Source organism: Colletotrichum godetiae (genome assembly GCF_030913485.1).
Source record: "Colletotrichum godetiae strain CBS 193.32 chromosome Unknown BDP55scaffold_7, whole genome shotgun sequence".
NCBI classification, from domain to species: Eukaryota; Fungi; Ascomycota; class Sordariomycetes; order Glomerellales; family Glomerellaceae; genus Colletotrichum; species Colletotrichum godetiae.
Window position 1 is genome coordinate 311,229 of NW_026851255.1, and position 12,062 is coordinate 323,290.

Here is a 12,062-nt window from a genome sequence, read left to right on the forward strand (position 1 = left end):
CTGGGCGTCATAGGGTATCGTTATGTTTTTCTTGTTTTTTTGTTCATTGTCTTCATTGGTCACTCGGGCATCTTGCCCGCAAATTGTTAGGATACCACTTCACCAGAATGAATTTCTGTCTCATGCACCGCCGGCATTCGTGTCTATGGTAATAGTACAGTCCCAAATCCATTCCGCTTTGCCCATCTCCGTTTGCCAACCCTGGACGCCTGCCTTGCCATTTACTCGAGCATGGAGGCCTGGTTGGTGTAGAGGACATCCACCACGCTGCTCAACTTCTCAACCGTAGCCAGGGCGTGGTCGTATGCGCTGTCGCGCTCTGTCTCGTCAAAGATGATGAGGCATCCCGCGCCCTGGTCCAGCACACCGATGATGACCTTGTCCAGGATCATCTGGGACAGCTTGCGCTCCACCTGTTGCGTGTCGAGGCCGACCATCTTTGCAATGTGGCTGATTTCGACGCGGGAGAAGGGCTCGATAACCTTAATAAGGTTCTGCTCCAACATGGCGTCATACAGACGTCGCAGGTGGTTGCGGATGAAAGCGTCGCTGCCGAGCTGCTCACGGTAAGACTGAAGGGCCTGCTCGTACTCCTCCAGGGACCGGTTCGAGTGCGCACGGGCAACGGCCTTCATGGCTTCGAGGTTCTTGCTGGCGTACTTTTGTGCCTGCTTGGATGTCATCAGGTTGTTGACGTCGTCGGCCAGGTTCAGCATGATCTTGCACAGAAGCATGTACTGGAGGGCGGCCGTGGCCTTGACGGACTCGTCCTGGGTGTGGTAGCCATCGAGGGCCTCGATGAAGTAGGAGAAGGCAGTGTTGAAGTCCTTGTCTTCGGCGTGGAGCATACCGCTCTGCATATCGAGGTGTGCTTGGAGAAGAGGCGGGGTGTAAACGGAGGCGGCGCTTGTACGGGCACTGGTAAGGGCGGCACGGGCCTTGGGGATGTTGCCGAGGGCGTGGTAGACACGCGACTCGAGGAGCTGGACTTCAACGAGGACGAGCTTGTCGTCCAGGCGCTTGAGCTCACGGAGGAGGCCGTTGATGAGGGTGAGTGCGTCGTAGTAGGATTGCTTCTGCATAAGGAGCGCGACCAGGCGGGTCTCGAGGTTCTGGCGCAGGAAGCTGCGGCGCTCCGAGGTTGCCCATTCTATACATGACTTGGTAACTGCGATCTGGATGTCGGTGCTGCCCTCAATCTTCTCGAAGAGATCAAGCAGGGAGCGAACTGGAGAGGTTTTAGTTAGTCACGCCGCTCTATCACAACTGGGAGGAACACCGAGATAAAGCCATACCCAGCTTTGCTGTCTTTGCCTTGGCGAATGACGAAAGGGTTGTCCGGCTTTTTGTGATCAGGTCAACGAGCTCCTGCGTCTTCCTAAGCGGGCTGTTAGCAAACACGGGGCCCCACGATGTCATCACCGGACCAAGGAGGGGCTCACTTCTCATCCCGGTACAGCTCTCCCAAACCAAGCAACGCCGTCTCGTACTCCTTCACCGCTGCATCGGAGGTTGCGGAGGAGGGGGGCTGAGAGATGATTTCCTTGAAGAGCTGCTCTGCCTTTCTGGGGTCTGTCTTGGCCGCCTTCTGTGCCTCCTGCACCCTCGCCGATTCGCCCTGAGCCATCCTGACTGATTGATTTGACGTCGTATCGGGAATTTCGGGTTCGAGTTGGATTGCTGGACTGAGCTTGTATGTCGTCGGTGGTGGGAATTGGTGGTTTGCAGAAAGATCGCCGGATTCGTGGTGGGTTGAAGATAGCTAGGTACAGTGTCAAGAGCTCCAGCCGCCGCCTTCAGACAGGTCCAGGTTGCCATGACCGACGCAAGCCCGGCCAGCACCTTCGGTGGGCTGAAAGGGCAGGGGCCACACGGACCGAGTTTAATCCGCCACCCAATCTGATTGGCAATAATCCCCCGATAAGACCCCACCCCCACTTAAATTTTGGGAGAAGTTCGATGAGACTTTCAGGACCATTGAGGATTCTATGGTCAAGCAAGACACAGCATCGTGCCCGCCAATATGAAGATCAAGGCCATTTCTCGGAGCGTGGAGGCCTACCAGCCTCCAGGCGCAACTGCGCAAAAGCTTCCTCGGTAATTATACACTACTGGCATCTGCAGACTTGGACTAATCGTAATGCAGTAACCTCGATCCTGCCCAGCATCCTATGGAGCGCGCCAGAGAGTAAGTAGGCTTCGCCACATGCGGTGATCCAAGCTGACGAAAATATATAGGTACACCAAAGCCCTGAATGCTGTCAAGCTCGAGCGCATGCATGCCGCGCCCTTTGTCGGACAGATGGGGAGCGGCCATGTTGAAGGAGTACGTCTAAATCGAGAAGCAGATCGCCTGTTGTCCCCAGATTCTAATAATTGAACCAGGTGTACTCGATGGCCAAAGACCCGAACTCTCTCAAGCACATGGCATCGGCCAGTGCCGACGGTGTGATCAAAGCCTTCGACCTGACGAGCCGAGCCGAGATTTGGCAGACGAAGAACGCCCATTCCAACATCGTGCGGAGTCTCTGTTGGACGAAGGACGGAAAGCTTCTTAGTGCCGCGGCGGACAAGACCATCAAACTTTGGGATCCCTATAACACGCCAGGCGACTCGCCCCCAATTTCATCATGGGATGGCACCAACGGTTTCCTCAGCTTGTCCCATCACCGGACGCGAAATGCCTTTGCGGCCTCCTCTTCCTCCAGCGAGATCGCCATCTACGACCTTGAGCGACAGAGCGCAGCACCCGAGGTGCTCCGCTGGCCGAATGCGACCGATTCTATCAACTGCGTTTCGTTCAACCAGGTCGAGCAATCCATTCTTGGAAGTACCGGCGACGACAGGAGCATCGTCCTCTGGGACGTTCGTACTGCGATGCCCCTAACCAAGACGACGATGACGTTTACCTGCAACTCTCTTGCCTGGAACCCGATGGAAGCTTTCAACTTTGTTGTTGGCAGCGAAGATCACAATTGCTACGTAAGTCATCTGAAAAGTTGGACGACCCCTGAACATACAGCTAACAAGAAGCAGATGTTTGACATGCGCAAGTTCGACAGAGCGCTCAACGTCTTCAAGGGCCATGTCGCCGCCGTCATGAGCGTCGAGTTCAGCCCGACGGGTGAAGAATTGGTTTCCGGATCCTACGACCGAACAGTGCGCATCTGGAACCGCGACCAAGGACACTCCCGCGACATGTACCACACCAAGCGCATGCAGAGGGTGTTCAGCACCATGTTCTCTCCCGATTCAAAGTATGTCCTCAGTGGTTCCGATGACGGCAACGTCCGCGTCTGGAGAAGCAACGCCACGGACAGATCAGGCATCAGATCCGCCAAGCAGAGACAGGCGCTCGAGTACAACGAGGCCCTGGTTGAGCGATACAGCCACATGCCGGAGGTTAGACGCATCAAGAAGCACCGTCACCTGCCCAAGGTCATCAAGAAGGCAGGTGAGATCAAGAACATTGAGCTCTCGTCGATCAAGAGGCGCGAGGAGAACGAGCGCAGACACACCAAGAAGCAGTTCGAGAGGCGGAAGGGTGAGAGAGAAAAGCAGATCTTGGCGCGTGAGAAGTAGGCGCATCCTGGATTTGCCATTGTTGGCGTTGTTCCTTGCATTGTTCGGCGTTGGGGCGGCTTGTTATGTCCATGTAAAAAGGAAAATGGGGGATAGTCGTGTGAAAAGTGCAACTTAGATAGGGTTATACCACGGATCAAGTCGTTTTGATCAAAATATGTAGCAATGATCATGAAATAGAATCATGAAGCAGGCCTATTAATCTCGTTCATTTGCTCGGGACTATGCAATGAAGCATCCAAAGCTGGGTCGCCGGCCTCCGCATGTTCTTGACGGCCGATATGTCCGCCGGCCTCGGATAAGCTTAGCTTGACGGCGGCACTGAGTGGGGTCTCGGCTCGTCTGGCCGTGGAAGATGGGCGGCTGCCAGGGGCTCCGGGGCGTTTTAGTGGTCGTCCCACCAGGGGTTTCCAGGGGAAGCTGCCATCAGGGGAGGGGGCCCCTAGGGCGCTTGGCCACCGTTTCAACGCCTCAAGTCCGTCCACATGTGACGAGTTCTCGCTAGAGCGTCAAGCTCCCTTGGTGGCCCAATTGAGGTTTGGCTGTGCGCTTCTTCGTCTCATCTTTGTGCATTTTTCCACTTCCAACGCTGGACGACACCTCTTCACTTTTTTTTTCCCAGAACCTCTTCTTTTCATACTCCCATCCTAATTTTCAAAGTTGAACGAAGCGCGACACATACACGACCTCACTTAATAATCGACTCTCGGAGACGACGCAGAGCTCCTACATAGCTCGACCCCTCGCACCACCACCACCACCACCACCACCACCACCACCATCCTCCCCCAGACGCCCGCGATGGAATACCCGCGCCCACCCCAAGGCGACTCGTGGTTCGCGCCGCTCTCCCTCGACCTCCTCGTTAAGGTCTTCAAAATCACCTTCTTCCACCCCTTCGTCTCATGGATCATCCCCCTCTGCTTCCGCGCCCAGGCCCTCCGCTGGGACGCCCCGCCCATGCTCGTGTCCATCGCCTGGGCATGCTTCATCACCGTCTGTTGGATCGCGCAAGCGGTCAACCTGCGCATCGCCTACGGCCTGCCGCGCGAGGTCGACCTCACCGAAGAGGTTATCGTCATCACGGGTGGCGCCAGCGGCTTGGGTCTCCTCATCGCCGAGGTGTACGGCATGCGCGGCGCGACTGTGGCGGTGTTGGACGTCAATGACATGGAGAACGGCGAGGCGCGGGGCGTCACCTTCTACAAGTGCGATGTGACGGACAAGGCGCAAGTTGCGAGGGTCGCGGCGCAGATTGAGAGAGATGTGAGTTTACCAACCACTGACAAGGCCGCAATGCGCCATGGCAAAGACAGAAAAACTGATATTGTTCTCCCCTTCCAGCTCGGTACGCCAACCGTCCTCATCAACAACGCCGCCATCGTAAAAGGCAAATCTCTCCTCGACCTCGAGTTTGAAGAGATTGAAAAGTCCATCACCACAAACCTGACAGCCCACTTCTACACCCTAAAGACCTTCCTCCCGCCCATGATCCGCGGCGGCAACGGCGGCACCATCGTGACAATGTCCTCGGTTCTCGGCCACCTCGGCGCCGCCTCCCTGACAGACTACACTGCCGCAAAAGCCGGCGTCACGGCCCTGCACAAGTCCCTGACCGCCGAGCTCGCCGCTTCGCACCCGGAGATCCGCACCATCCTCGTCGAGCCGGGCCAGTTGTCCACCCCGCTGTTTTACGGCGTGCAGACCCCGCACTCCTTTGTCGCGCCCGTGGTCGAGCCCGTTGACGTCTGCAAGGAGGTCATTGCGGCTATCGACGCCGGTAAGAGCGCGCACGTTGCGATGCCATTGTATGCGCGGTGGATTCACTGGTACAATGTGCTCCCTGTCGCCGTCCAGCAGATTGCGAGAAAGGTTGCGCGGGTGGACACATCCATGCAGACGTTCATCGGCAGGCAGGAGAGGGGGATGAGCGAGAAGAATGGGAGTTTGATCTAGATCATGTGTCGTCTCTATGTTCTCCTGCACAAATATCTAGGGGAGACTCCGCGGTGCCGGCACCGAATGTGGTTTCTCTGTAATGCCAACAAAAGGCGGGACATATAACATGACCAAAGTCTCAGGACATTTATGAATGAAAATATACTATAATTTCAAAAGAACATACCCTGGATCTTGTATATCTCCAAGTCCCTCAGGTGCTCGCCTCCTTCTCTCCCGAGCCGGACAGGTCCTGGGCAGGCGACACCCTATTCAGCCCATCGAGCTTCTTATACGTCAGGGCATCGAGGTCAATTCCATCGAGGGCACGCGCCTTTTTCTTCTCGTTAGCTTCTCTACCTCACCTCATTGGAAAAAACACGCATTGTGAGCGGCGAGGGGGGGATCGTACGCTGATACCATAAAAATCCTCCGTCAAAAAGTCGATGCCAAGACTCGATCCGCAAGCACCGCAAAACATCTGGTCCTTGGTCTTGGTGTTGAACCGGTAATTCGTGCACTTTTCGCGCGAGCCGTCGTGCCATGTGACGTCCTTCTTATTTGGGTCTTTTGTTTTGGAAGTCATAGAGTGTTAGTGCACATCTTATGCGTCCACACACCCTGCCCCATGGTAACATGCCATGAAGGGCTTTGGGTGATGATTATAGTCTTGAGATGGAGAAGAAGAGGAGGGGAGGGGGGGAAGAAAACTTACAAATGAGAAGGTACCCGCTACGCCGACAAATAGAACAGTTGCAGTTCAGGACCTCGTACCCGTCCTCCAGCGGCGGCGAGAGCGTGAGGGAGAACTTGATGGTGCCGCAGTGGCAGCTTGCGTCGTATGTCTTTGACGGCTTGGGGGTTTCTTCTGACGACATTTTTTGTTTGGAATGTTCGTTTTTCTTTACTTTCCGGTTTTCGTTTTTTGAGGATGGTTTGTTTGTGTGAGAGGAGTCGAGTCCGTTGGTAACTTCTGGCCTTTCGACTTTGTTAGCCGTGGTTTGGGAGTGCGAGTGAAGGTTAGTTTCGAGTGTGAGTGAAGGAGTGAGAGGAGGGGGGGTTGAGTGGTGGTGGTGGTGATATGACGCTGCTTACTTAACGCAGCGATTATATGTTAAATTTCGCTTACTTGACTTGGAGTATTTCAGTCGTTAAACTTGGGATAAGGAGGCTTCGGAGACTCCATTCACGGACAATGAGGGTTGACGAGTTGGGATGAGAGTACTTGACATGACTCAAATAAGTATAAGAGAACTGTGAACTTGCAAGGTAATGTCATAGAGACGGGGCGATATTATCCAAAGGATTCACTGTTTAATAAGAAGGCTCTCCGAACCCAGCTTATCAACAACACAGCCACCATTTCCCCCCTCACTCTTTCATTCCCCATCCCGTTTGGTGTAAGCAAGATTCTCGGAGCGTTAGACTAGCCACCTTGCTTGCCTAGTCACAGTGAATCCATACCTTCGATATGGACAATATTAGAAAAATGACACGGGATTCGGCGCCCCTCTACCCCACGTATCTCTCTGAACTTCACGTTTAGTTGATATCGGTTGCACCAAACCTCTGCTTTTTTGTACGTTGCGTTGTGAATCAGAATTGGTACAAACCCTCAGGTATCAGGAAGTGGACAGAAATAGACAGCGACAGGATCCATCGTCCCGCATCGTTCGACCTGCCGCATCGGGCCATGTCACCGCGTCCGCCCGTGCCCTGCGAATGAGGGGGGGGTGAGGGATCCGAAGAATGCGGGCAGGGCCCGACACTAGGGTACGGGTATTACCAACCACATGGCAAAGTAAGATGCCGATTTGCGGGGTCTTGGCAATGAAGTGGTCAATATCTATCCCATCGACTTTGCTGAATGGCGTCGCTACACCCGTTTTCAGTCCTTCTCCAAGTTCGCTCCATTTCGAGATTAGTCGTGGGCGGTTAGTAGGGGAAGAAAAGAGCGAAACTAGAGAGAAGAGATGGATGACTATCTAGCACTTGATAGGATGAAGAGAATTAGTGAGGACGAGGGAGAGGGGGAGGGCTGATATGTTGTTGGCTTTTGGGAGGTGAGGAACATTGCCATCTTATCACGAAAAACAACATACAGAACTCATCATTTTAAAGACCAAGGTTATTCAATTTTACGTAGTATTAAGTTGGTAGGGGTTGTGATTAGTCGTTAAAGGCTACGGTAAGGTTTTGGTGTAAGACAACAGATTTGTGGTATCAGATGAACGATGCTCGTCATAATCTTTAAAACAAGAGATGAAATGCCCCCCCAAAAAAGTCCCAGCTTAAACTTTTTCTTCCTCCATGGTATCATCAAACTCCAGTGGCCACATCAGAAAAAAAAGACAAGATTCGCGTCTTTATATATACGAGCTCAAATTCGCAAAATGCTTGGGGGAAAAGGTTTCGTTCGGATGGTCAAGATCAAGATCAAGATAATGCCTCTTTAGACGGCATTCTCAGCCTTGTCGCCGCTCGTCCTGGCTCTGCTCGCTTCCATGGCCGCAATGGACGGCGGCTTCTCGTTGTCCTGGTGGAGATGGCTGTTGTGCCCATTGCTCAGCGGCGCAGGCACCTCATCATCATCAGGCTCATCAGCCGGCGCGGCAAACGTCGGGGCGTACGCAGACTTGGCGCGAATCTTGTGACCCCAGATGTAAAAGATGACGGGGATCGGCACGAGCGCGATGGCGACGCAGCCGAGCAAGGTCGAGGCCCATTCGATACCCATGCCGTTGAACATGTAGCTCGCAAACAGCGGGAAGCCGGCACCGCAAAGGGAGCGGAGGAAGGTGTTGCCCGCGATGGCGGAGGCGGCGAACATGAGGTAGGCGTCAACGAGGTAGTTGAGGGCCTGGAGGAAGATGGACATGAGGCCGAAGCCGGTGAAGAGGCCGCTGAGGGTGGGCACGATCCAGTGGATGTCGGCGCGGTAGCCGGACCAGCCGAACCAGAAGATGCCGATGGCGAAGAAGACGCCGCCGGCGATGACGCTGGGGAGACGCCACTCGGGGATGGGGACGCCGTTGTTGGCTTTGAGCTTGCGGAGGTACCACGGCTGCTGGAGGAGGACGGTGACGCCGGCGATGAGCTGGCCGGTGATCATGCCGAAAAAGGTGAGGCCGGATTGGCCTGCGCCGAAGCCGTGGACGCCGCGGAAGACAAAGGGGTAGGCCGTCAGGAAGAGGTAGAGAAGGCCGTAGATGAAGGCCATGTAGACGGACAAGGCGGTGACGATGGGCTCACCAAAGAGGAGGCGCATGGGGCGGGAAAAGTTCTTGTTGATGAGCTCCTTAAGGTCGATTTCGATTTCTTCTTGCTTTGCGTGGATGCCCCAGTTGCGGGTGCGGCGGCGCAGCTCCGAGGCCTTACTGACGAGGATGACGGGCGGGTACGTCTCCTCGAGGAAGAAGAGGTCGAGGAAGAAGGCGAGGAAGCCCATGAAGGAAGGGATGTACTCGGTCCAGCGCCAGCCGAGGTACGACTCGACGATGAAGCCACCGATAAAGGGCGCCAGGAGCGGGCCGGTGAAGACGGCCATGGAGAAGACGGTGATGGCGGTGCCGCGGGTGCGGTTGTCAAACATGTCGGAGAAGACGGCGGCGACGACGGCCAGGGGGCACGCGCCGAAGAAGCCGGCGAAGAAGCGGCATATCAAGATCGTTTGGAGGTCCTTGGCGACGGCGCAGCTGATTGTGAAGATGGAGAAGCCAAACATGGAGAGGACGAGGGGTAGTCTGCGGCCCCTCAGCTCGGAAAGGGGCGCCCAGAGGGTCGGGCCGAAAGCGAAGCCCAGGACGTAAAAGGAGACGCCGAGGGTGCCGACGGTGGCGGAGACGTTGTATTCCGTTGCGATGACTTGCGTCGCTGCTGAAAAGATACTCGAGGTGAAGGCCGACGTCATCGTGGTGTAGCCAAGCATTGCGGCTGTAAGCAACCTGTGGGCCAAGACATGTCAGTTACTAACACCCCCCCAAAGCTGTCTGGGAACAATTGCATGACAATTACGATTGGCAACTTACTTCTTCTTAATCGGCCAGTTCTGCGCGTGCAGGGGATCCTCCGGCCCGTCAAATTCTACAACATAGTCCTCCTGCTCTGGCAGAGGCGGCGGGTAGGGCTTGCCGGCGCCCATGGCCGGCAGAGGCCTCCTCGACTCCCTGCTCTTGATGCTGCGGCCGACGGTGTTGGAGTGCTGGCTGCGGGCGGTGGCGATGCGGCTCAGGGCCGTCGGGTGACGCTCGAGGTCGTTCTGGGTCGAGACGCGGCTGAGGCCGGTGCCGGTGCGGTACGCGGCGGTGCGGTCGGCGGCGTGCGAGGCCGTGGAGGAGGAGGTGGAGGAGGAGGAGGCGGAGAGGACCCGTTCGATCTCGTGGCTTTCGCGGCCGTGGTAGCGGCTTGGAGAGGCGGCGCGCTCGGCGTCCGCGATTTCGCGGTCGGCTTCGTCCATTGCCATTGCTGTGGACGATGTCGCTGTGGGCAGGTGGGTGTTGGTTTGGGTGTTGTCTTGAGGTGCTGATGCTGGCTGAAGATGCCTTAACAGAGTGAAGAACGGATCAGGGTGTCTCGCGACAGATCAGACTGTATGTATATAACGCCAATGGCTTGAGACTTGTCTTGGGCGCAATGTGGTACTGGAGCAAAGAGCTCATGCAAGGGTGCGTTGTGCTGACAGGTAGCTTGGAGCTATTATGAAGGCGGCGCGCCGAACTAGCTACGTCAATCTAGTGTAATGTGGAATAAAGGGCCGGCGATATGATGTAGGGCCGTCTCCCAAGGTAATGTAGCGCCAGTCAGATTTGGGTGGAGGTCTAGATCGGGGACAATGGCAAAGAGTGCGCGTGGATGTATCCGTAGGAGGGGTATAAACTGGAGATGATGTTTGCGCGATCAGGCAAGTTGGGTGGTCCCTTTCGTCTTATGAATAATGGATTTGTCTGGGCGTTGTCTGAAGATCCAAAGATATATGAGGGGGATGGGGAAGATGAAAGATCAGGTCAGATGAAGAAGCAGTGTATTAGTGAGGAAGTGGGTTGAGAGAGTGGATGGGTAAGCGGACTACAGGCGCGCAAAGGCCGAGGCGAGGGTACTATGTATGGAGATAGGAAGACGAAGCAAGACGAGGATGAAGAGAGAGGAAAAAATCAGATTTGTCAAGTCAGGTGTGAATGACTCTGCTCTCAGCCGATGGATGCGAGCCGGTACATCTCCCGGGTGACCAAGCCAAGGGGGAAAGAATGTGTGAGGACTCGAATAGGTTAATAGCAAATGGGTAGCAATGGGGTCGGCAAAGTCCCACTTGGGGATGCCCAAAAGGAGAGATCCATGGAGCATCCGCGGCCGACATGCCTGCTGAGATTTGCTTCTGGCAGTGCAATTTTTTTTTTTCTACTTGCGCCCATACTCCGTACAAAACATGGAACGACTCGGCAAGGAGTTCGGCATCATAAAAGAAAAGCGCGAACGACACGAGCCGAGTGGGAAAAGGGTGTGGCCCAGGCACAGGTACAATCGCAGAAAGGAGGAAAGACAAGTGGGCCCGAACGGGGCCGGAGGCGGTAGCCGGCACTGCAACCTGGGAATGGATTTTTGGTGCTGGAACATGGAACCAAGCCGAGGGATGGGTAGGTGGGGTTTCCATCTTGGCCTTTTGGTTTGTCAGTGTCGCGGCTTTTTTTTTTTTTTCCCCTATGCAGCCGTACCCTTCCCTAGCCCGATCGCGTAGGATCGATATAGCCCAGGGAGGCAGTGTCGTTACAAATTCGATATGCTGCACGAAATTTCTTACAAATGCGGTTCGTTCTTAGTCACTTTTCAAAGTCTAATGTATACAGAGGCATCCGCGCAGTAAACAGAGGGAGAAAGTATGGATTAGACTTCCGTCATCCAATAAGATTACCAACTTCATCCATCCGGGAAGGAACACTCAATCGAACTTTTCGCAGAGTTTCTGCACACCACAGTCCTCCATATGGCTCGAGCAGAGTAGTCACGCCAGTTGCACGGCAAATCAGAGTTTACCATGATCTTCCTAAACCCGCGCCCTAAACCAGTAAGCCAATTAACTAGAGTTTTTGCTAACCAGTCGGATCCGACGAGAACCACGGTACAGAATACTTCGTACGGATGTGAGAGAAAGATTAACACCGGGTATGATGTCACTGGGGCTGGCCAAGTCTGGACTTAAGCAAAAGGCGCGGTGCGTCCGAGAAAGAGAGAAGACGACGGAATCCGTATGTACACTACGGTAAAAAATTACCTATCACGGCAATCGACTCCACCTAGTGTCAATTCGTTTCCAGACTCCAGTTGTAAAAAGTGTCACTCTTCAGGCTTCTTCTGTTGATCTGTCTCCCTCGGCCCCGCGCCCTTTCGGAACCAACCTACGGACACCTGGGACCTATGCAATGCTTTAGTCATCAGCCTTAAACGTCATCTTGCGTCTGCACCCTCTGCCACTTTTTCCTGCAGCACTGACTAAAGAAACGTGCACAAGTAACAACGCCACGGCATCCCCGGCCGTGTGCATCCAACCT

The 12,062-nt window shown here is 54.8% G+C and overlaps 5 protein-coding genes across 5 annotated transcripts; 2 read left to right on the top strand and 3 right to left on the bottom strand.

The window, feature by feature from the left end:
* Positions 1 to 47: 47 nt before the first annotated feature.
* BDP55DRAFT_651488 (PCI domain-containing protein) lies at positions 48 to 1,809 on the bottom strand. The gene is given in 4 exon segments (XM_060574058.1): positions 48 to 183; positions 198 to 1,228; positions 1,296 to 1,378; positions 1,443 to 1,809. 3 exon segments carry the CDS (start codon positions 1,625 to 1,627, stop codon positions 222 to 224), a joined length of 1,275 nt encoding a protein of 424 aa, XP_060433454.1. The 5' UTR covers positions 1,628 to 1,809; the 3' UTR covers positions 48 to 183; positions 198 to 221.
* A 151-nt stretch (positions 1,810 to 1,960) lies between these two features.
* On the top strand, positions 1,961 to 3,777 carry BDP55DRAFT_651491 (WD domain-containing protein). Its single transcript, XM_060574059.1, has 5 exons — positions 1,961 to 2,097; positions 2,147 to 2,188; positions 2,239 to 2,326; positions 2,386 to 2,982; positions 3,037 to 3,777. Exons 1-5 carry the CDS (start codon positions 2,024 to 2,026, stop codon positions 3,580 to 3,582), a joined length of 1,347 nt encoding a protein of 448 aa, XP_060433455.1. The 5' UTR covers positions 1,961 to 2,023; the 3' UTR covers positions 3,583 to 3,777.
* A 606-nt stretch (positions 3,778 to 4,383) lies between these two features.
* On the top strand, positions 4,384 to 5,538 carry BDP55DRAFT_544836 (short-chain dehydrogenase; the record flags this gene model as incomplete). The annotated part of the gene is made up of 2 exons (XM_060568520.1): positions 4,384 to 4,848; positions 4,927 to 5,538. The coding sequence occupies 2 exons, from the start codon at positions 4,384 to 4,386 to the stop codon at positions 5,536 to 5,538; spliced, it is 1,077 nt and encodes a 358-aa protein (XP_060433456.1).
* A 98-nt stretch (positions 5,539 to 5,636) lies between these two features.
* On the bottom strand, positions 5,637 to 6,599 carry BDP55DRAFT_377757 (glutathione-dependent formaldehyde-activating enzyme). Its single transcript, XM_060567140.1, has 3 exons — positions 6,236 to 6,599; positions 5,933 to 6,087; positions 5,637 to 5,854 (listed from the first exon to the last, which is right to left on the bottom strand). The coding sequence occupies exons 1-3, from the start codon at positions 6,396 to 6,398 to the stop codon at positions 5,735 to 5,737; spliced, it is 438 nt and encodes a 145-aa protein (XP_060433457.1). The 5' UTR covers positions 6,399 to 6,599; the 3' UTR covers positions 5,637 to 5,734.
* A 1,373-nt stretch (positions 6,600 to 7,972) lies between these two features.
* On the bottom strand, positions 7,973 to 9,982 carry BDP55DRAFT_545441 (major facilitator superfamily transporter; the record flags this gene model as incomplete). The annotated part of the gene is made up of 2 exons (XM_060568573.1): positions 7,973 to 9,464; positions 9,549 to 9,982. 2 exons carry the CDS (start codon positions 9,980 to 9,982, stop codon positions 7,973 to 7,975), a joined length of 1,926 nt encoding a protein of 641 aa, XP_060433458.1.
* Between the last annotated feature and the right edge of the window lie 2,080 nt (positions 9,983 to 12,062).